General features: G+C 41.8%; 2 protein-coding genes across 6 annotated transcripts; one reads left to right on the plus strand and one right to left on the minus strand.

The window, feature by feature from the left end:
- Positions 1-5065: 5065 nt before the first annotated feature.
- si:ch211-63p21.1 lies at positions 5066-10228 on the minus strand. 4 transcript variants are annotated; one of them, XM_034290377.1, is made up of 7 exons: positions 10024-10228; positions 8966-9085; positions 7987-8076; positions 6763-6837; positions 6520-6590; positions 6245-6416; positions 5066-6072 (listed from the first exon to the last, which is right to left on the minus strand). In XM_034290377.1, exons 1-7 carry the CDS (start codon positions 10057-10059, stop codon positions 5854-5856), a joined length of 783 nt encoding a protein of 260 aa, XP_034146268.1. In that variant the 5' UTR covers positions 10060-10228; the 3' UTR covers positions 5066-5853. The 4 variants fall into 4 exon arrangements, with proteins under 4 accessions (XP_034146268.1, XP_010864236.2, XP_034146270.1 ...); XM_010865934.3 differs by having other exon boundaries at positions 8966-9088; XM_034290379.1 differs by lacking the exon at positions 10024-10228 and adding an exon at positions 8532-8608 and having other exon boundaries at positions 8966-9077.
- Positions 10229-14847: 4619 nt separating this feature from the next.
- On the plus strand, positions 14848-22965 carry si:ch211-63p21.2 (FH1/FH2 domain-containing protein 1). Of its 2 annotated transcripts, none has more exons than XM_010865931.3 (9): positions 14848-15827; positions 18235-18375; positions 19159-19341; positions 20670-20789; positions 20965-21126; positions 21232-21458; positions 21656-21884; positions 22192-22300; positions 22384-22965. In XM_010865931.3, exons 1-9 carry the CDS (start codon positions 15336-15338, stop codon positions 22410-22412), a joined length of 1692 nt encoding a protein of 563 aa, XP_010864233.2. In that variant the 5' UTR covers positions 14848-15335; the 3' UTR covers positions 22413-22965. The 2 variants fall into 2 exon arrangements, with proteins under 2 accessions (XP_010864233.2, XP_010864234.2); XM_010865932.3 differs by having other exon boundaries at positions 18238-18375.
- Positions 22966-23165: the final 200 nt, after the last annotated feature.

The following is a 23165-nucleotide window of genomic DNA, read 5'->3' on the forward strand; positions in this document are numbered from 1 at the left end:
GTTTTATCAATGTCCAAACACTGCCTGTGTTCAAATTTTAGTTGTGCTATTGACTGTATGTGGTCTTACTGTAATCTCCACTCCTGGGGTCCTCTGGCTTGTCTTTCCCTTCTCTCTCCTTCTGTAAACTTACTCCTGTTTGCCTGGACCCTTTATATATCCTCCAGGACTAATCAAGTCACTATATATAATCCTGAAGGCATACAGAGCATATTTCACAGTAAACCTGTGAGGGTGGTCTTTTATCTCTCTTGTTGATGTTGATTTATTTGTTAATTTGAGCGAATGGTACATAAACACTTTGCAAATATCAGGACATATGTCCCGGTTTGGTTAAATCATTGTCCAGTTTTTTCTATTTTTGCTAAGTTAAATGTCAGGTAACTTTATTAGGTGCTTGCCAATGGAGAGAAGTTGTAGAGCCACTAACTGCAGAAAATGTATACATTTCATTTACACATTTAGTTTTCTTAATCTTTGTGAATATTTCCCTATCACAGTTTATTACATGTCAACTTTTAAAAAGGAAATTCTCTAGACTAGGTCTGGAGCTTGTTTGAGCTCCCCCAATCCTAAAGCTTCTCTAAGGCATGCCGAGGCCTTGGCCACCTACCAGTGGGTTCTGGGGCATGTGACTAGGGGATCAGTGGCAGTACGGCATGTCCAGAAGGTCAGCAGAAATGTGTTGATCCTCCACAGCCAAACATTATGAAGTAGGGGTCACATGGGTAATGGTCAAGAAGTCAAGAAGGCTTGTTTATCATTTTGAAAACCAAACACTTCATCCTTATCTTAGACATTTTACATTATACCCATTTCATTATTACTCTACTGATGCACATTCAAAGTATGTTAATATAATGTAGTTTTTAGGTGTTTTTGGTGTAGCTCTGAAAAATAAAATGTTTCTAATCATTTGATGTTATAATTGTGATTAGACATTACATTGAGGGCCTTACAGTTTTTACACATTTTAGTTACTTCCCTTATTAAATATCTTATAGATAGATTCATGTCAAAATATCATGACATCATTGTTTGTCCATAGTTTGTTTACTAGGATGCCCATTACTCTTTGCCTAGGGAGCTGCTTGTCTTCCAGACCTCCAAACAAAAATGATAATACATACAATAATATTTTTAATAACACAATATCCAACATAAACACCATGCTGAAATACTCAACAAACATAATATGCATAAACATGAATGTGCATGAAAAACAGTTAATAACAGTCCTATCTGTTATTGCTAGTTCGAGTTATCTGGGGTGGCAAAGAGTTTCAGGTTGGCATGGCCCTGTTAGAGACAGTGCCACTCCCAGCCTGGGCTCTGGACCGGGGGGCTGTGAAGAGACCCCTGTCTGCACTCCTTGTGTGGTGCGGATATGTAACCAAACACTGGGCCAAACTCCCTGATCCAACAGCTCGGAGCCGTCAAGCTTCTACACCCCTTACAGAGACCAAGAGTGCCGCAATCAATCTCTCCCCCACCTTCAAGCCCAGACACGGACATGCGTGTCATTTACATTTACACCACGTGTATAATATGACCTTCAGCTTCACCAGGCCGCATAACTGGGCAGTAGTTCAGGGGCAACATAACAAGAGCCTGTAGGAGTTGATTTGTTGACTGTCACGTCATGAGAGAAGAGCGCCCACCACTGCTTGTACTTATGCCTTAATATGACACAGTGAACAGGCAAAACTGTCGAAAGAAATAAAAGAAAGATTCTCCGCTCAGGTTTTCTGTGGTCTTATACATGTTTTGACCTAGACATGAATAAAGACGTGAAGGGCAGTTACGGGGGCATTGGAGTCTGTTTAAGATGTCCAAAGACTGTTCTCATGTCTAGACTATCCAAGACCACAGCCCTCTATTGTAACTCATTCAAATTGAATTCAAATGTCTACTGCCAGTTAGCGAAAAACAAGATTAGTACATGAATTGTGATGAATGTGTTTCATGAGGCGGTGACACGGCGGATGTGCATGTTGTTTTATTAACTGGCCCCCGTGGGTGGTTCAGATCTGGCAAGCCTCAATCTAGTTATGAAAAAGCCTGTCTTTCTGCAGGAATCAAACGGTTGCCATGGAGATTAGCTGAGAGGAGCGAGAATTGTGTTAAGTAACTCACCTCTTTACAGGACTCACCTACTGTACCCTTGATTTGTGTGCGTGCGTGTGTGTGTGTGTGTGAGAGAGACCCATTTTGAGAGAATGTGTGGGTACAGTACCTTTATGTGAGTCATCTTCCACCTGATGGTTCAGGCTGTCTCTTCTTTATTTAACCTTGATTGCCCTTCTGTCCGCATGCTGTTTCGTAGGGAGTAGTGCCCTCACTTCTTTCAGTGCTTCGCCTCCTACTCCTCACTATCATGTCGTTCTTTCTCTTCCCTGCTCAGTCACTGTTGTCATTAATCTTCTTAAAAAGGAATATCTGAGTAGAAATTACTGGGAATAACATTTTGCTACCACTGCAAAACCTCTGCATCCTTACATGGCTGTAATTTTCTATGGTTAGAAACATCTGCACTAAGGTCTAAGTCAGAAATTACTTTGTAAATTAAATTACTCAACCTCTGAGGATTGTGTTTTTGTAACATTAACATGATATATAATATGTTGTCAAAAATACAGTCAAGATTTTAATGCTTTTGAAAGGGAAGAATGGACATTTCCTATGTTTGAGAATCAGTATTTGGAAATGGTTTTGTTCATGGATTCATGAGCGATTGGTGTCCATCAAGCCATGCTGAGCCTTTTAAATTTCAGGTTCATATAAATAGAATTCGGGATTATATTGGCATTAAGAGTTAGAGTCAAAATTAAGTCCTTTTAACCCAAAACCTGGAGGATGTTGAAGAAAATTAAAGTTTATGGTGGGTTAATATAATCAAAATGATGGTTGTCCCAAAGTTTGATTATATTTCAGTGACGTTACCAATCACCATTCCATAGAAATGCTTTCAAAAGTATAATTACAAATGTCATATGGCAGGGAAAAAGACTACAGGTATCCAGGCAAAGTATAAAGGATTTGTGTGACCCTAAAGAAAAGAAGCATTTAGCATTTAGCACAATCCAGCTAAACACTGGGTGGTTGGGGAGAGACAGGCTGCATTAGAAAGTAGTGTGACGGCTACTTTTTAAACACTACAGGTAATATCCCCCAAACGAACATTTGATACAAATATCCAGGTAATCAGTCCAATTTTACTTAATTCCAGGACAGTGTGGTTATCATCACACAGGAGTATCGAAGAGTCTCCCCGCAGACAAAGGTTATGCTTCTGTGTGGTGAAGTCATCAATAGCTTTGGAACAATAAATAAAAGAAGGGTGTCCTATTCTAGGTGGCTTATAAAACACTTCAGTGTTTTTGTAACTTTAAGAAACGGGGAGAAATGATAAACATATGACATGCTCACCGCTCATCTTCCATCGTCTTATTCTCACCACCTATTGAATGTCGTTACAAATTGAAAAGCTGCAACTGATTAGCTATGTTTCAACACTAGGGGGAGTCATAGAACAATGTAATAGTAGATCTTCATTACAACCTACAATTGTAATCTGCTTGAGTATGTTATAATAAGCTGTCAAAGGGGATTAATTCATGCAAAATTACATACAGGGTAGATAAAATGTTATGGTAGCATTTTATTTCAAATATTGGACAAAAAGTCAGAGAAGCCAAGGAAAAATACATACAATAAAGTTATCACACTTGGGATTTCTTTGTTGGGTGAAAAATCTTAAGTACCAGGGATTTTCCAGACAGCGTTTAGAATATTACGTGTATTTTGTGTCTGTGTTAGGACTGGTCCTGAAAAACTGGAAATCTTATTAGCTGTAGAAAATGAATACATTTATATTTTAGTAATTTAGAAGACACTCTTATTCATAGAGACTTACAGTAAGTTCATACATTTTAACACTGATTCCAAAACATATGGGATCTTGTCTTTACTAGAAGGCACATCAGTAGTGTTATTGCCTGAGCATGGAATTCTGAGCTCTATCAGATTATCAATGGCATTGTAGCATCTTACTGTTCTCTCAATATCATTTAATTACATACAGAAAGATGGGTGCCGTTTATAATGTCTGAAAGCCAAAAGAAAAACGAAAGTAATAACACACCAGGTGGGTTTGATAGATTTTAAAGAAATGGACCTACCGAACCACATCTGCCATTAGATAGTATTTGTTGAACAAAACATTTGCCTTTGTATGTTGCTTTGTATTGTATTGTGCGTTATTTTATTTGTTTCTGTTTTTGTGTAAGGGAATCATTTCTATGTATAATTTAATGTACTGCAGGTCCCAAGAATAAGTTGCCTATAAAAACATAAATGTATCTATATAGCTTTATTTTATAAATTTGCCCCACAATTAAATATAAAGACAAATGTAGTACATGGTAGGGAAAAGAAGCCCGAAAAAATTTCAAGACAATTCTAAGACAGAAGGTAAAGACATTAAAGCATAAACCCATGGATACATTAAGGTACTTTTTCACAATTAAAGACGTCTTAATGTTAATAATAACAACACCCGCATGCAATGGATTTCAAACATACAGTATAAGCCGTGGGTAAACACATCCTTCATACAAGCTAAACAGACAATTTGAAACAGTTGTGTTTACGCCCAAAAGTTAATGGTCCTTTCATAAACAAAAACTTACAGGGCAAGACATGTATGAGCACTTCATTCCATGCTTACGTAGTTGACCATTTTATCTTTTTATTAACTTCTGTCTTTACCATCTAAAAATACATTCTACTTTCATACAGTCACTGAATAGAGTTAGCCGTGCCTGTGCTATCCTGCTTCTTGCTATTCTAATTCAAATCTATGGCTCCCCTGGGTTCAGACAATAGACCTCGGATGTGAGGAGGAGGGGGAGAGAGCAGAAGGAGGGATATCACAGGATATCTTTCTTGATAGAGGGAGAGACCAGGAAGAAAGAGAGGGGAGAGAGGAACACAGAATCAAAAGGAGATTTCAGGGGAGAGCGTGGGGTAAAAAGAGTAGATTGCATAGTTTTTTTTAATCGTATTTTTTTTTTTAAATGTCTTATGTTGAGCCTACAAAATGTGACCTTAAAACCCTTGCCGCCCTCAAACCATCCTGAGCATAAGCAGCTATATGCAAGAGGTCTATTTTTGGAAATGATGGAGAAAGACGGGGAGAGGAAAAGGACGTTCTGGCTTCACGTTGTGTGCCACCAAAACACCATTGCAGCGCTTGACTTGGGATGGAATATGTGCAGGGACTGACAAATCACACACTAGACTACGTTCATCAAATTGTGTGTGTTCATAAGGCTTGCCTAAAAAAGGAACCGGAACGCTGTGTGCCTATAATTAAAAGTACCGCAGCATCATTCCAGACCGTTACGGGCCAGGTCAAGCACTGCACCATAGTATAAATGTACTTAGCGATTAATCATTTTAATTCCTATTCTGAAATAGATAGATTGAGAGAGATAGTCAAAGACAAGAGAGATCTGAAAATTTCAAGCTGCCTGTTATGGGGAAAAAGGGTTATGTTTAAAACAATCTGGTTAAATACATGTGTTGACACCCATGCTGAAGACAAATATTGTTACTTCCCTTATTAGGGGAAATATTGTATTGTATCGTTTTTTTGGTCCTGTACAGTTAAGGTATTTAAATGTCATATATTTGACCAAATTTAAATGTACATGTATAACATGCCTTCAGCCTAACGGTCTAAGAAGATTCGTTCACACTCTAACGCACAAACAATGGAAACCGTGGTGTGATAAGAGGTGATTTGTGAATAATAAAAAGACTCAATAAACACGTTACCGAGACGTGCGGTCAGGTACTGGCCCGAGGCAGCAAGAAAGACATGATGAAGATGACTAAGGAGACAGACAGGGGGAGGAAGAGGAGGAGCATGACGGGCAGCGAGAGGGACGAGGGCCACAGGGACAGAAGCCATTTGTGGAAAGTTCTGGGCTCTTCCACTGGAGGCCCCAGACCGTCTCCGACACTGGGCCGACAGATAACCAGAGGTCTGACCTGTGATATACTCTCCTGAGATGGAGAGAAAGCGAGTTAGAAACAGAGAGGGAGAGAGTGAAAAAGGAAAAGGAAAGCTCAGCGGGGAGAGAGAGTGGAAGAGACAGGCATGAGGGAGAAGAGAGACTTATTATATGGTGTGCTTTAATGTGTTTTTTTGTGGTCAGTTTGTGATTTCTTGGCCTACCTCCAGAATGGTTCTGTTGTGGGCCCGGTGGGGACTGAGTCTGAGGTTCCAGCGGTGACTTCTGTGACTCCTCCCGCCGTCGTCCTCACTCTCCGTGGTGTCCTGTCGTGCTATTCGCTGCCGCTTACGTCTCCGCGAGCTGATACGCTGGAGAGAACCCGGCTCGTGCAGTCTGGACCGGTCGAAAGACAGTAGCCAAATGAAGCGGATATTAGGTGGAGACTGCGTATGCATGCAATTTCGGTCTGAGGGGCGCGTGCGCGGGGATTTCGAACCTGCAGTCCGTGTCCTCGATGTCAGCGTCCGCGTCGCTGTCTCCCTGAGGGTCCGACAGAACACACTCCTCCTGCACAAAAACAAATCGTACAAATTCCGCACATGAATGCCGGAAACACACACTTGCGTTATTGATTGTCTCACGTGCCCCGTTCAAAATGATCTGCAGTACCAGTGTTGTCGCTAAACTACAGCGAGGTTTTGTCATTCGTATTGCTGAAGGAACAAAACACACGCACTACCTCTGTGCCGTATCCCTCCGAGTACCTCGTAATCATCACTCGGTTGTTAACACAGTGTTCGCATTTCAGTGCGTCCTGAGCGAGAGATAGAGAAAGAAAAAAAGAGTGAAGGAATATTTACAGTTACAGACACTGACACAAGTTTTGTTATTTTGGCTGTTTACCAAAATGTATTCAGGTTACAGTTAAATAATGAATATGGGCTTGCAGTCTCTCAGCTTTAATTTGAGGGTATTCTCATACATTACAGAATTACAGCTCTTTAATATGTAGCCCCCTCTTTTTCAAGGGACAAAAAGTAATTGGACAATTGACTCAAACGCTGTTTCATGGACAGGTGTGGGCAATTTCTTCATCAATTAAGCAGGTAAAAGTTCTGGAGTTGATTCCAGGTATGGCATTCACATTTGAAAGCTGTTGCTGTGAACCCACAACATGCGGTCAAAGGAGCTCTCAGTTCATGTGAAACAGGCCCTCCTTAGGCTGCAGACCTCGCCCAAATCCATCAGATCGATAGCAAGAACATTAGCCATGGCCAAATCAACAGTTTGGTACATTCTGAGGAAAAAAGTTGTGAGCTCTACAACACAAAAAGGCCTGGACGTCCATGGAAGACAACAGTGGTAAAGAAAAACCCCTTCACAACATCCAGCCAAGTGAACAACACTCTTCAAGACGTAGGCCAAGTCAGTCACCAGATCTCAACCCGATCACCACATGCGTTTCACTTGCTGAAGACAAAACTTAAGGCAGAAAGACCCATGAACAAACAACAACTGAAGTCAGCTGCAGTAAAGGCCTGGCAAATCATCACAAAGCAGGAAACCCAGCGTTTGGTGATGTCCATGCGTTCCAGACTTCAAGCAGTCATAGCCTGCAAAGGATCCTCAACAAAGTACAAAAAATTCATGATTGTGTTAATTTGTCCATTTACATTTGAGCCCTGAAATAAGGGGACTGTGTTTGAAAATGGTTGTTATTCCGATTGCATTGTGATGGCGTACAGAGACAAAATTATGAAAACTGTCAGTGTCCAAATATTACCGGACCGAACTGTGTCTATTAAATGCATAGATGAAGAAAGACTGAAATTAAGTTACCAAATGTATTCCAGCAGAGCCATTGCAAGACCAACTAAAAATCGATATTTTACAGGCTGACTGATGCCTTGGATTTGACTATAACATTATTGTTACATAACAAAAACATAACCACACTTCGTACTGGCGTTGATGTACGTGCTTCAGAGGACAGTGGGCAGGGGCCAGTACCACACAAACACACTACGCCGACCTCTCCACAACTCGCCCCCATCTAGAGAGAGACAGAGAGAGAAAGACAGTGGTGTTTAAAACGGAGTCAGTCTTAAACAGTCATGAATGAGAGAAAATGTATGGGATGAATGGGAGAGGGACAAAGACAGTGTGAAATGTGTTCAAAGTGGTATGAAAGAGGGGCCGATGAACAGAAATCATATAAGAGAAAGAAACTGTATCAGGCTTACAAGAAATTAATGGGAGAGGGACAAATTGTGTGTCTGCAAGACAATCTCTAACCATAATGCATATCTGAAGAGGATTCAGCCTAGTGTTTTACTCAAAAGTGTAAGGCTTTTCTGTTTCCATCTGCAGCCCATCACTGGGTCGTGGTCCCGCTGGACCTTCTCCTAACTTGGGTACAACAACCAGGCCAGCTGGTACTTTTCAGCTGCCATTTACAATGATGGTTAACTGTGAACGTTAACACCTTCACTCAAAGCATTTCATTACGCAGAGCTTGTTGATTCTGCTCCTCAGAAGTCTTCACTGTCCACCCTCGCCAAGGAAACTCAACTTCAAGTGTAAAACTGGTAGAGAGATCCAGAGAAAAAAATGGAGAGAGAGAGAGAGGGAGAGCAGGAAGTAGTAATGATTTATCTGTAGCCATCAGCCCATAACTAATTGGACAGCAGCACAGCAGTGGAGGTTACAAAGTACATGCTGTTTAGAGCCCAACCCTAACAGTGTCCATCACTATTAACATCTCTGTCTCTCTGTTAGCGCCTCTGTTGACGTCATTATTAACTGTCTGTGTCTCTCTCTCACACACACAGACAGACACCCTTTGGGAAACACTGCCCGGCCGCATATGCACACACACAATGAGACCTGAGTCCCAGTTGCCTATTAACTCTCAAACAGACACAGTTGCCCCGTTCTGTTACCTCACAGTCGTTGTCGGAGGTCTCTCCAGATGAAAAGAGCACGCCGCGAGAGTCAGATGCGCTCCGACGCCGCAGCATACCTGGCCTGAGCCTTTCTCTCTGTCTTTCCCTCACGCGGACCTGCCGAAGGACAACGGAATCAGGTGGAATCCTGTTTAGGGTTACTCGGAATGTCTGCAGGTTGTGTCCCAAATTGATTCATAGGGCCCAATGAGCACTATAGTCAAAAGTAGCGCGCTAAGTGCACACAGATCAAGATGAAATACGGTGTCAGTAAGAACAAGACCCAGAGTAGGTATTCAATGACTATATGTTTTACTTTGGCAGCACTTGGTGCACCTGGTGCATGTGCACATTACTTTAATAAATTAATCTGAATCGTGGCCAAACATGTAATAAGGTCTCCTACAGTGTGTTTAATGTGGAGGTGTTGTACATACAATATATGACTAAACAGCCATGTTCATCTGCATTTCAAGTCTATGCCAAAGCATGTCGATAGTTTGGACAGACACTGTCGGTGGTGGAATTGAAATAATGGGACAGGTGATGGGAAGTTTCGAGGGGAAATTGTCAAGCAAGCTTCGGTATAAACTAGATGACACATCACACCAAGAGCCCCAGATCGTGATGCACGTTACGCTGGCTGAGGGATTGAGTTTAAAATGATTATCCTCATTTTACGTGCACGTCTCTAAAACAGCTGGTCAGTTATTACGTAATGCGGGAGCTTTCCTAACCCCAACAACTTTTTTATTCGTATTTGCAGCACTACAGGGGTTTGTCTTATAATACACAAAATCGATTACGCTGTAGTAAACAATCAAGCACCAACAAATCTACATTGAGGCTTTCATTCTTTGCAGAAACGCAGTTGAATTCATATTTAACAATGTAATTTCATTTGTGATGCTGCAGAAAAACATATGCCATTGCCACTTTAACCGTAATTTAAATGACGTAGGCTGCATATGCCTAACGGGATATTAAATTTTTGAATTCCCCTATTGCACAACATAATGCACAATTCAAATTGGGTTGCTTTTATAACGCCATACCTTGAATGCATCGTTCCTTTCCCCAACTATTGTCATGCGAAAAATATTTCAATTTCTGATTAAAATAACACAAATAAAAACGAAGATTCTCTCACGGGTTGTACAATCGGTGTTTCGTGGTGCATCCAAAATATGTGACATTGTAATCCGCTATGATGTCAGTGCGAGACAAACCATAGCTCGGCAATCGGGAGTGCGCCGGCCATAAATAAAACTCAAAAACAAGGCACGGGAACGTGCAAAAATGTGGGCGGTTATAAAGGATAGACAGTTTGTGAAACCACTTAGATGAAGGGAAAAATGCGATGGAGGGCAATCATCATGTTTTTTTTCATGGACGCTTTGGGTTTATGCGCGTCGTTTGATTGTCATTGTGCACAATCTTCATGAAAACTTAACGAAAACGGTTAGTCTATATCTGAAATGTTTGCTACCGTAGGCTACACACACACAAATATAGAAATGCTTTTTTTTTTATATATACAGAGACCTTAAGTGATCACTTTTTCACTATTTTTTATTCATTGATAAGTGGTTAAACCACTAAACTAAATTTCCCTAAACTGGTGAAAACATCCGACGCTGCCGAGTACTTTTAAATTGTACTTAGTCAACTCAAGCAAAAGTTTTTGTATTCAGTATGTATTCAGAAAATGAACAACATGAATAATTAACCATGTTTTGGGCTCAATCATACTTTAATTGGAGCCCTATTTTCATTACAGCAAAGTATTTTCTCAAGCACAAAACATTATTATCAAACTTTTATTTCAACAAGGAACACAGACTGAGACCAGCTGGACCTTGCATATAACGTGTACACATACAATTTAGGTTCAATGATATAAAACTAACAGAAAAAGAAAAAAACACAATACAGACAAAACAAGACACTTAATTGTGTGCTATACAATATACACAGTGCTCTTGCTATACAAGCATACATGTATATATCAAATACATATAACAAGCCCGAAAGTACATATCATGTATTACTCTTACTCTCGCAGCAACACTTACCTACCACAATTTTATCAAGTAGTTATGATTAGTTCTGCAAAACCGCAGGTATCAAAGTATTGGCAGCCCTAAAATAACTTTTTTGTGAAGCCCCCCCTGGAGTGGATTACAGCACCAAGCCTCTCCGTTTAGAGGGTTGGCACACTTTTTGTTGATATTGGACTACTCCATGCAGCATTCTTCTGGACTACATTCTTCTGGACTACCCTCTTCAATTTAGACCACAGATTTTCAATTGGGTTCAAGTCCGGAGACTGTGGTGGCCATTGTAAAACATTTCTTTTGTGATCCCACAACCTTTTGTGTTGATTTTGATATATGTTTGGGGTCATTGTCTTGTTGAAAGGTCCACCCAAGGCCAAGTCTCAATCTCCTGGCAGAGGCAAACATGTTGTGAGCTAAACTACCCTGCTACTTAGTGGTAAACAACCCCAAAACATCAACGATCCACCAACATATTTTGCTACAGATATCAGGTGCTTTTTCGTATGCAGTTCCCTTTTATTGCCAAATGGTGTGCATTTCTGTCTCGTCTGACCACAACACACAATACGCTTCGCAAAGTACAGGCGCTGCAATTTGTGGGTTGGGCTCAGTAAGGGCTTTTTTGCAACCCTTCCAAAGAACTTGTTGACATGGAGGTGGCGTCTAACAGTTGATTTTGAGACTTGATAATCACAAGATTTCACTAGACTGTGCAATTCTAAAGCTGTGATCTTTTATTCTTCACTCACAATCTTCCTCAGTGTGCGCTTGAACGATGTGCACATGCTTTCTTGTCTTGGCAGATCTGCAAATTTTCCGGACTTCATTATTTCACTGTTTATCTATTTTTTATATGTTTTAGATATGATTGTGTTGTACTGAAATAATACAGCTTTTTTTGTTGTTTGAGCTCAAGATAAAACTGATTTTGTGTTGTTCGATTTTTACTTTAGCTCAATTTTTACTTTAGCTCAATTTCTTGAAGGGTGCCAATACTTCATAAGTTGACTCTATGTATACTGATATATACTGGTGAGACAAAACATTATGACCACCTGCCTAACATGCTGTTGGTCCTCTGTGTGCCTCCAAAACAGCGCCGACCCGCCAAGGCATGGACTCTATAAGACCCTTGAAGGTGTCCTGTGGTGTCTGGCACCAAGACATTAGCAGCAGTGTGGACTGGACTTGTTGGTCCAGCACATCCCATAGATGCTCAGTCGAATTGAGATCATGAGATCATTGAGATCATTGAGATCATGTACTTGGAACAATTGTGCGCAGTGTGGCAGGGTGCATTATCCTGCTGAAAAGAGTTCCGACACACGCGTGGCCATTGTAGGTGGACTGGGGTCATCATGGGCATCTTATGTGTTGTGACACACTCCTCCCATTACCACCATTAACATTTTCTGTGACTTGTGCCGCAGTAGACCTTCTGTCGGTTCAGACCACAGACGGGATAGCCTTCGTTGCCCTTATGCATCGATGAGCCTTGGACACCATTATACCCTGTCGCCGGTTTGTGGTTTGTCCCTCCTCGGACACTTGTCGGTAGGTACTCACCACTGCTGACTGGGAGCGCCTCACAAGCCTTACTGTTTCAGAAATACTCTGACCCAATCATCAGGCCATAACAATCTGGTCGCTCAGGTTTTTACTCCTGCCCGTTTCTCCTGCATTCAACAAGTTGACTACGAGAACTGATGGTTTGCTTACCATCTAATCTACCCCGACCTTGACCTGTGCCCTTGTTGGGAGATGATCAACTTAATTTGTTTCCCCTGTGAGTGGTCAGAATGTTTTGGCTTATCAATGTACACTCACCTAAAGGATTATTAGGAACACCTGTTTAATTTCTCATTAATGCAATTATCTAATCAACCAATCACATGGCAGTTGCTTCAATGCATTTAGGGGTTTGGTCCTGGTCAAGACAATCTCTTGAACTCCAAACTGAATGTCAGAATGGGAAAGGAAGGTGCCGGTCTGAGTATTTCACAATCTGCTCAGTTACTGGGATCACGCACAACCATTTCTAGGGTTTACAAAGAATGGTGTGAAAAGGGAAAAACATCCAGTATGCGGCAGTCCTGTCGGCGAAAATGCCTTGTTGATGCTAGAGGTCAGAGGAGAATGGGCCGACTGATTCAAGCTGATAGAAGAGCAACTTTGACTGAAATAACCACTCGTTACAACCGAGGTATGCAGCAAAGCATTTGTGAAGCCACAACACGCACAACCTTGAGGCAGATGGGCTACAACAGCAGAAGACCCCACCTGGTACCACTCATCTCCACTACAAATAGGAAAAAGAGGCTACAATTTGCACGAGCTCACCAAAATTGGACAGTTGAAGACTGGAAGAATGTTGCCTGGTCTGATGAGTCTCGATTTCTGTTGAGACATTCAGATGGTCAGAATTTGGCGTAAACAGAATGAGAACATGGATCCATCATGCCTTGTTACCACTGTGCAGGCTGGTGGTGGTGGTGTAATGGTGTGGGGGATGTTTTCTTGGCACACTTTAGGCCCCTTAGTGCCAATTGAGCATCGTTTAAATGCAACGGCCTACTTGAGCATTGTTTCTGACCATGTCCATCCCTTTATGACCACCATGTACCCATCCTCTGATGGCTACTTCCAGCAGGATAATGCACCATGTCACAAAGCTCAAATCATTTCAAATTGGTTTCTTGAACATGACAATGAGTTCACTGTACTGAAATGGCCCCCACAGTCACCAGATCTCAACCCAATAGAGCATCTTTGGGATGTGGTGGAATGGGAGCTTCGTGCCCTGGATGTGCATCCCACAAATCTCTATCAACTGCAAGATGCTATCCTATCAATATGGGCCAACATTTCTAAAGAATGCTTTCAGCACCTTGTTGAATCAATGCCACATAGAATTAAGGCAGTTCTGAAGGCGAAAGAGGGTCAAACACAGTATTAGTATGGTGTTTCTAATAATCCTTTTGGTGAGTGTATATTTTCTCAACTGCCTTATCATAAAACAACTGTGACACAGCACATTATTTTATTTCAACAGTTATTACAAAAATCTAATGTATTAGGATATTAAACAATATATAATCTTACTTTCTTCACCAGCACAATTTGCATGAGGCAAAAAAGCTTTTGCCATGATTATTAACATTATTATTTCACCGATCTGTCTGATATAGAAGACTAGGGGATTGCAAATGTTTGTGGAGAGTTTACAATATTTAGAGACCGCATTGCAACCACCACAAATTAATCAAAGACTAGAAGCTCCGGAGGTAATGTCTTTACCAGGATGAAAGGCTCCCGTATTGTGAGGTATATGGCACACTGTCATTAATAAGTCCATCCACAACAGTGTATTTTAAACTCTGTGAAAAAAGTCTGTGTGCCCTGGGGTCATAGGAGCCAGCTTGCAGACAGTGTTCAGGCCAGGGTCTTCAGTACGATACTAACAACTGTAGGAGAGGTCCGGTCAGTTTGTCAGCCAAGCAGGCAAAGGGCAGTGAACACAACACAGCCCCTGTGTTTTCTAGATAGGCATGAACTACCCCTGAGGATGGAATGGTGGATGTACAGCAACGTTTTGTTATAAAATATGTTACAGGATTAAAAAAGGAGGGGACCGGTGAAAGAGATGATTATGAACATGATGTGGTGGGGGTGTTGATATTATCAGAGGCCGATACGGGAGGGTTGTGTACACACAAGCAGCAATTCAAACAGGAGATGCTGGCTTGATAAGGAAATTAAGGAAATGGGTGCAACTTAAATAAACTGGGACTGATACACAGTAGCTCAGATAGAGTTGACAACTCAGTTCGAGAGGCAGAAAGAAAGGTTGCTTGGATACTGTTGGATATATCTAACCTGTCCTTCTTGAATATATCACCATCATTATTGGACCCAGGAAGGAACCAGGACACATCTGAACACATCCAGTTGATGCAAATTATATCCATTGTAAAGAAGAAAATTGAAACTAGGAGCAGGAGGACATTCTTTGCCTCTTAAGCAACTTTTGGATTGTGGGAAACCTTTTGGTAAAGCTTTTCTGTTGATCATGATCCAGTTGTATGGTTTTGGCATATTAACAATTAGAATAATTGGTATGGAGGTATGATTATAGAGGGGAATCTGATTGCTGAGATTGAATCTCTGCATACAAAGACAATCTGGATAATTAGCAGAGACAGACGGACAACAGATATTCATTTTTCACACATAGCAGAAATAAGTTTTTTACATTTGTTGTTTTTTAACTGAATTCTATAGCTGAAAAGACCAACTAAAAAGGAATAATGAAAGGACCAATTAAACATTCCGATCAAATACAAAACATGCCCAAAACGTTGGGTCTCGACCAATCGTGGTCCTCCTTCCTTAAATCCACCCCTTGTCTACGCCTCAACACCATGGATTTCTCAGATCTGTGGGACGAGGAGGACTGGATTGGAACGGATTCCTCTGAGGAAGACGGAGGTACCTCGAACGATCAAACATCGGCATGTCTCCAAACTCCACCTCCTCCTCCTCCCATGCCGCCCTCTCCACCTTTACCTCCCCTGCTCCCAGGGAAGGCCCCTCCCAAGGGGAGAGCCTCAGGTCGCCGTACACTAAAGCTCCACTGGAGGGAACTCCAGAGCCTACCACCCCTGCCCAGAGTTAGTCGCTTTGGGCCCCAGACCATCTGGGCTGGCCTGGAGCCTGTGCACCTGGACACCAACCGATTGGGGTACCTGTTTGAGACAAAGGCCAATGACTCCATCTGTAATGCAGTGATGGGATGGCGGGTAAGAGTCAAAGGAGAAACTTGTAGAATATTTGCATTCTAGCTCGAAAATGGAAAGGTACTTATTTGCAGTAATAATGGAATGATAGGATTTTTTCTTGATAGACTTTCCTTCGGGCAACACAGACAAGTCACCTCCAGTGCAATGCCTTCATTGGGGCTCTGTCTAACTTTGTACAAAGATTGCTTAAACATGTCGCCAGACAGTTGTGCACAGCAAATAGTCTGCTGGAAAAGTATTTAACATTCGCGAGTGACCTTATTCTGCATCATTAACCAAGTGGTAAGTGGATATTTACCACGTTCTGGGATTTATAGCCAGTGGTAGTAACAGTGCTGCTGTCAAGCCAAAATGGGTTCCCAAAAATGGTGTACAATATCATACACTTTTCAAAAGAATTTAGGGAACATGTATTCATCACAAATCCATTGATTAGAACCCTTTTGGAAGTAGGTGTCAATAGAACTTCAGGGATATCAATAGGTCCAGTTATGAAGCATATTGTGAGCGATTGTGAATCAGTGTCACCTGGCTTGGTGCAAATGAAAGTGACAACAGGTGCACTGGAGAGGCAACAGCAAGACAATCCCCAAAAAGGGAATGGTTTTGCAGGTGGTGGCCACAGACAATAGCTCTCTCTGCATCCCTCCTGATGGATTCTTCTCTAGTTTTGTGTTTTGCTAGTGTGCTTGTCACTACTGGTAGCATGAGGCGGTACATGCTGCCCATACAGGTTGTATAAGTAGTCCAGTGCCTCCAGGATGGCACATCCATACATGCCATCAGTATCTGCTCCTTTGAGTGAGGAGGAACAGGAGGAGCACTTACAGAGCCCTAAAAAATTACCTCCATGTTTCTGACCAAACTGTCAGAAATAGACTCCATGAGGGTGGCATGAGGGCCCTACGTCCTCCAGTGGGACCTGTGCTCACAGCCCAGGACCGTGCAGCTCAATTGGCATTCACCAGAGAACGCCAGAATTGGCAGCTCCGCCATTGGCACACTGTTCTCTTCAAAGATGAGTGCAGGTTCCCACTGAGCACATGTGACAGACATGAAAGAGTCTGGAGACGCTGTGGTGAACATTATGCTGCCTGCAACATCATCCAGCATGACTGGTTTGGTGGTGGGTCATCTTGGGAGGAATATCCTTGGAGGGTCGCACAGAACTCCACGTGCTAGCCAACAGTACCCTGACTGCTGTTAGATACCGGGATGAAATCCTCAGACCTATCGTCAGACCTCACGCTGGTGCAGTGGGCCCTGGGTTACTCCTGGTGCAGGACAATACCCGGCCTCATGTGGCCAGAGTGTGTAGGCAGTTCCTGGATGACAAAGACGTTGATGCTATTGACGGGCCCTCACGTTCGCCAGACCTGGAGGTCACTGATGTCCTGATCAAGGTCTGGGAGGAGATCCCCCAAGACACCATCCGCCCTCTCTTCAGGAGCATGCCCAGACGTTGTCGGGAGTGTATACACACATGTGGGGGCCATACACACTACTGTATCACATTATGAGTTGCTGTGATGAAATTCCCGCAAGTTGGAACAGTCTGTGATTGTTTAATAAAAATGTCGGTGTGAGTTTGAATCCAGCCCTTAATCAGTTGGTGATTTTGGTTTCCATTGGCCATTGTTCCACCTCTTTCTCCTGGCTTCCTTCCCCCCACGTAATTATCCTGCCTCCCTGAGGTAGAACGGCGTGAAAGGCGTTTGGTGAGCCAGAGCTGCTCTTCTGGGGCCTTAATATACGTGTCCTGAGGAGGTACGGATGGGAGGCATCTGGGAAGGGGAAGGGCTGGTCCAGCCAACTACATTTTCTGTAACCACCATTTTGTCCATCGGGGGAATTGTTGCGAAACTCATTCAGAAGTGGGCACTTTATTTTTGTCTCTACTCTACTTTTTGTTTTGCCTTGTTGTTGGTGTTTTCTAATGCTACAATGATCTTAGGTAACATCTAATGTTGCATGAAAGTAGGCAATGTGGCATAAAGAAGTGGTTTGCTGAATAATTCAGCTGTGTATCATGCACACCTGTCACTTTCACATTGCATTACAGTTGCATAGTTGTATTATTACAGATTTTTGTTAATATTGATAGATTGCGTTTCTTCTTACTTTTAAATTATAATTACTGTGTCTTTTTAACTTTTAACTGCACTGTCAGGAGTAGGAAAACCAAGCATTTCATTGCCATAACTTGTTATTGCAAATTACCAAAACAATTTAACCTTGGAAAAAAAGGTGGTTGGCATTGATTTAATCAACGTGTTTAAACTTGTTAGCAAGAGGTCGGGTTAAATGCAAAATCTTTTTTGGAGACCTTGTGCGATAATATCAGCTAAAATAATGTAATCCTAAAATCTTTGTCTTTTCTACTCTCCGTGCCCTCCTTCCCTCCCAGAAGCAGCCATCCGTCTCAGTGTTGGGGGTGAAACGTAGTAACATCATTACCATCGCCCTCAGTGGCCTGCCTCCTCCACGCCTGCTGCCTCCGGCCATTCACGCCATGGACTGTAGTGTGTTGGACAGAGACGACATACAGGCGAGTCTTTACCATCATTGTGACTCACTACACTGTACATTTCGAGTCCCCCGTACTTGACTCTCCACACATGAGACATGACACGCTGCAAAGCCCACATGGAAAATATAGTGAGGAGCATTTTAACAAAACGGTCACTTTCCACAATGCGTCTATTAGAAGTCACAGACTATCTATGTATACAGCTCTGGAAGAAATTAAGAGACCACTGCACCATTTTCTTTCCTTTTAAATATAATAAATTTGTGTGGCTTTACAGTATGTTTTCAGTATTTTAACACTGAAAAAAATATTCCGAATATTATTTATGTCTTATGTTTTTGAACATACAATGAATTACATAATTATTTCCAAGCCTTAAGATTTGCACAGACCCTTAAGGGACTAAAGCAAACTGCATCATTCTGCATAATGTTTATGACTAAAATCCCAGAATCCCAGGATTTGTTTCAGTGTTAATTCATTTTTTGGGTTTTGTAAATACAGCTCTGGAAAAAATTAAGAGACCACTGCACATTTTTCTTTCCTTTCCAAAAAAGTTGAATAGGAAAGTTTTGTGTGAGGAACAGAAGCATTTAATTTGCAGTGGTCTCTTAATTTTAACCCATCTGTTTCTCACTCAAAACCTTACTTTTCAACTTTTTTGAAAGGAAAGTAAAAAGTGCAGTGGTCTCTTAACTGTATCTCAGTGCAGCTCCTATAATAAGCATTCCCCATCCACTGACCTCACACTTCTGTGTTCTCGCTTCCCCATCTTAATTCATAATGTCTCTTTCTTTACAGCGTCTCCAGTCCCTGGTCCCAAGTGAGAAAGAGCTGGCTCTAATCATGGAGGCACAGGCCCAACACCCAAACTCGCCACTGGCTCCGGCTGAGCTTTGTCTCCTCACTCTAGGAGAGATCACTCACCTGGGACCCAGGCTCCAGCTCTGGGCCTTTGCCCTGGACTATGACACTCTGGAAAGGGTAGGTGTCTTAACTTCAGTGGCAGTGGAGGACGGATATACAGTTGTACCCATAAATTTGCATACCCTGGCAGAAATTGTACAATTTTGGCAATGATTTTGAAAATATGACTGATCATGCAAAAAAAATCTATATATATATTTAAGGATAGTGATCATATGAAGCCATTTATTATCACATGGTTGTTTGGCTCCTTTTTAAATCATAATGATAACAGAAATCACCCAAATGACCCTGATTAAAAGTTTACATACCCTTGAATGTTTGGCCTTAGAGACACACAAGGTGACACACACAGGTGAAAATGGTAATTAAAGTTGAATTTCCCACACCTGTGGCTTTTTAATTTGCAATTCGCATCTGTGTTTAAATTGTCAATGAGTTTGTTAGCTCTCATGTGGATGCACTGAGCAGGCTAGATACTGAGCCTTGGGCAGCAGAAATCAAAAGAACTGCATAACAAGGTAATCGAACTTTATAAAGATGGAAAAGGATATATAAAAAGATATCCAAAGTCTTGCAAATGGCAGTCAGTATTGTTCAATCACTTATTAAGAAGTGGAAAATTTGTGGATCTCTTGATACCAAGCAAAGGTCAGGTAGACCAAGAAAGATTTCAGCCAAAACTGTCAGAAGTATTGTTTGGGATACAAAGAGAAACCCACAGGTGACCTCCGGAGAAATACAGGCTGCTGTTTTGTTTTATGATAGTGCCATTCTGTTACGACCTACAGTTGAATGTGAATCCCATAAGAAATAAAAGACATGTCTTGCCTAATCTCTCAAGTTTTCTTTAAAAATGGTACATACATTACCAATTCTTCAAGGGTATGCAAACTTTTGAGCACAACTCTATGTATGGATGCATTGCTGGATGGATTATAATGGACAATACTGTCAACTTTGAACTGATGCAAGCTTGTACGCATTAGACACCAAACAGAAAATAAAACTATTTCCCTGATACATTAGTGCACAACCACTAAGGAAAGGTAATACTTTTCTGCTTGCAAACAAGGTCCCACCAACATTTGACTTCTGCATTTTACCAAACCCCTCTGAATTAAAGAGGTGTGAGGAGCTGCAATTATTAATGCCCGGAGAGCAATTCAAGTTAAGTGCCTTGCTCAAGGACAGAACAGGGGATTTGGACTAGACACCATTCAAATACTGGTCATATGCTAACTGTAGGGTTGCTTCCTACCACTCCTGAAAGACAACCCTATGGTGTCAGCACTTGTTAGCAGCTGCTGTTGTGACTTTAAGTTCTAAGACTGTTTTATATGTGCATAGATGTTGTTTACCGATTGTTCATCATGTTTCATCAGGAAATTGCTGAGCCTCTTTTTCACCTAAAGCTTGCCATGGAACAACTGGCTGCCAGTCAGACCTTCAGGTGCATCCTGGCCACAGTGCTAGCCATTGGCAATTTCCTCAATGGGTGCAAGGTAAACCTCCAAACAAATGTCAAGTCTGCATCTCTTAAGCTTTAACATCTCGTTAGCAAAAGCTAAAAAGACCTCCTGTCTGCCCCTCCCCTCGCGCTCTCTCTCTCTCTCTCTCTCTCCCTATGTCTCTCTCTTCTCACTCCACACTCTCTACCACACTCTCTTGTGTCTCTAGGCTCGTGGTTTTGAGTTGAGTTATCTGGGGAAACTCTCCCAGGTTAGAGACACACACTCCCGCCAGCCTCTGCTGCACCATATGTGTGTTCTACTGATGCAGCTCTACCCGCAGTCCACCGACCTCTACTCAGACATCACCTCTGTCACCCGCGCCAGCAAGGTGAGAGTGGCGTTAGTTGTGTGTGAGGGGGTGAGAGCCAGAGAGGAGGTACTAGCAGAAAGAAACCTGTGTCTCATCTCGAACCCACTTATGTCTCCTTCTCAGAGTAACTACTCCCAGGTCCAGTCCAGTCTCTCCCAGCTTGAGGCCCTTTGCAAGACATCCTGGGAACAACTGAGTCTGGTGGAGGGGGCCGACCAGAAGATGACAGGAGGGCAAGTCCAAAAGGTGGAGCGGGAGGGCACCCTTCGTCAACAGTTACCGAAGTTCCTGAAGGAGTGCGAGGACAGGCTAAAGGTCCTGGGGGCTGTTCATCGCAGGGTCATCAACAGGTAATGTCTGAATATTGTCCGGTCTTTATTTTCATTTTTACAGTCATTTAAGTCGAGGTCAACTTAATGATTGGTTAGTAGCTTGTAAACTACATAACATTACTTAGCGATGTGTAACATTTTAATAAATGGCTATAACACATTAAGACTGGGCTTTGTTATTGTCTCCCTCTTTTTCTCGTTCTCCCTCTCCAAAGATTCCACTCGTTCCTCTTGTTTCTGGGTTACTCTCCTACAATGGTGAGAGAGACGAACGCAGAGGATTTCTGTAAAACAGTCAGCGACTTCTCTCTGGAGTACAGAGCTACCCGTCTCTCCATCCTGGAAGAGAGGGAGAGAGAGTGTGAGAGGGAGAAAGGAGAAGGCATCGACTCACCTACACCCAAAAACAAAAACATCCACCACCACCCCAAGACACCTGGCCAGGTGTTGACATAAGAGCAATCAGAAAGAGGGAAATAACTGATATTGACGATAAAAATGAGAAACCAGGATTGCATTTAATATGAACTAAACAAACAAATGACTAAAATGAGGAGGGACTAACCTAAACTTGTCTAGGGTGTACACAAAGGGCTCAATTAATGTTGCACATAAAAGGTGTTTTAAGTGAAAGTACATAGAAGTTGTAAAATTATATCATTAGCATTATTAAATGCTAATTATTTTATTAAAATAAAAAGAATGCTAATTATTTTATTTTTTTCATAAATGTATGATTTTAATTTCACAGGACAGCTTGGAGCAGCACAAACTAGAGGAAGTGTTACGGAAACCTGAATCAGCCATCCAGTTTGATTTTACCCTGCAACGCCACCGCAGTAAAAAAAGTGATATCAAAGGTAAACTACATGCACACAGAAACTCTCATGAACACATGCTTGCTCCACAAACCCACACCTCACCTCTCTTTTTTTTGTTTCAGGTCGACTGTCCCAGAAGCTGAGATGGTGACAAATGAAGTGTGTTTTTGTGTGTTTGTCTGCTGTGTGTATTACAATATTTGTGAGAACCAAAGGTTTAGATGTATAGTAACTGATGCCAAATTAGGAATGTGAGGACAGTCCTCACATGCTCTTTTAGGCTTGGGATTAAGTTTGGGGTTAGAGTTCTATTGAGGTTTAGGGTTAGAATTATGATTAGGGATATGGTTAGGCACAAGGGTTAGGTTTAGGAGTTTTCGATGTTATACTTCCGGGGGTTGAGAGGATTACATTATGATTGGTGTTAAATCTGGTTTAATACAATTTTAGAGTTAGGGTAAAACATTTTTAATGGGTATACATTTTGCTCCAAAAACTCTTCACAATATAATAAAATAATATAATAAGTGTATGTGTGTATATGTGTTATCTGTCCTGCGTTTTCTGTTTACACGGGTCTGTCAGATTCTTGCATTCTTATTACTACACAGTGACATTGATATGCAGCTATACAACTGCCATTCACTCTCGGTAACACCCAGAATCCTTATTCGTATCCTTAGTCAAATAAACAGGGTAAATAACAAGACAATATTTGTTGTTAGAAAAATAATTTCATCAAATAAAGCTTTTTCCTCTCAATAATTTGTGTTATTTTGTACTGAGGAGGCACTTGGGTTCGCATTGTTTCAGATAGATGGTAGGCTCTGCTGAAGACGTCGCCTGTTAGGCGGGTCTTAGTTTCTACATCCACCAATACCCAAAGAGATGTACGCCACATTCG

This window comes from Esox lucius, chromosome 24 (assembly GCF_011004845.1).
Source record: "Esox lucius isolate fEsoLuc1 chromosome 24, fEsoLuc1.pri, whole genome shotgun sequence".
NCBI lineage: Eukaryota > Metazoa > Chordata > Actinopteri > Esociformes > Esocidae > Esox > Esox lucius.

What these genes read in the sequence shown, in the direction of transcription:
- si:ch211-63p21.1 (XM_010865934.3), bottom strand. Translation starts at nt 10,059, where the DNA reads ATGACAATAGTTGGGGAAAGGAACGATGCATTCAAG. An exon ending in AAAGGAACGATGCATTCAAG is followed by an intron (nt 9,089 to 10,023) that starts GTATGGCGTTAT and finishes GTTGTCCTTCGG; the next exon opens with CAGGTCCGCGTGAGGGAAAG. An exon ending in CGGAGGGATACGGCACAGAG is followed by an intron (nt 6,591 to 6,762) that starts GTAGTGCGTGTG and finishes GTTTTTGTGCAG; the next exon opens with GAGGAGTGTGTTCTGTCGGA.
- si:ch211-63p21.2 (XM_010865931.3), top strand. Translation starts at nt 15,336, where the DNA reads ATGAAAGGACCAATTAAACATTCCGATCAAATACAAAACATGCCCAAA. An exon ending in ATGCAGTGATGGGATGGCGG is followed by an intron (nt 15,828 to 18,234) that starts GTAAGAGTCAAA and finishes CTTCCCTCCCAG; the next exon opens with AAGCAGCCATCCGTCTCAGT. An exon ending in TAAAAAAAGTGATATCAAAG is followed by an intron (nt 22,301 to 22,383) that starts GTAAACTACATG and finishes TTTTTGTTTCAG; the next exon opens with GTCGACTGTCCCAGAAGCTG.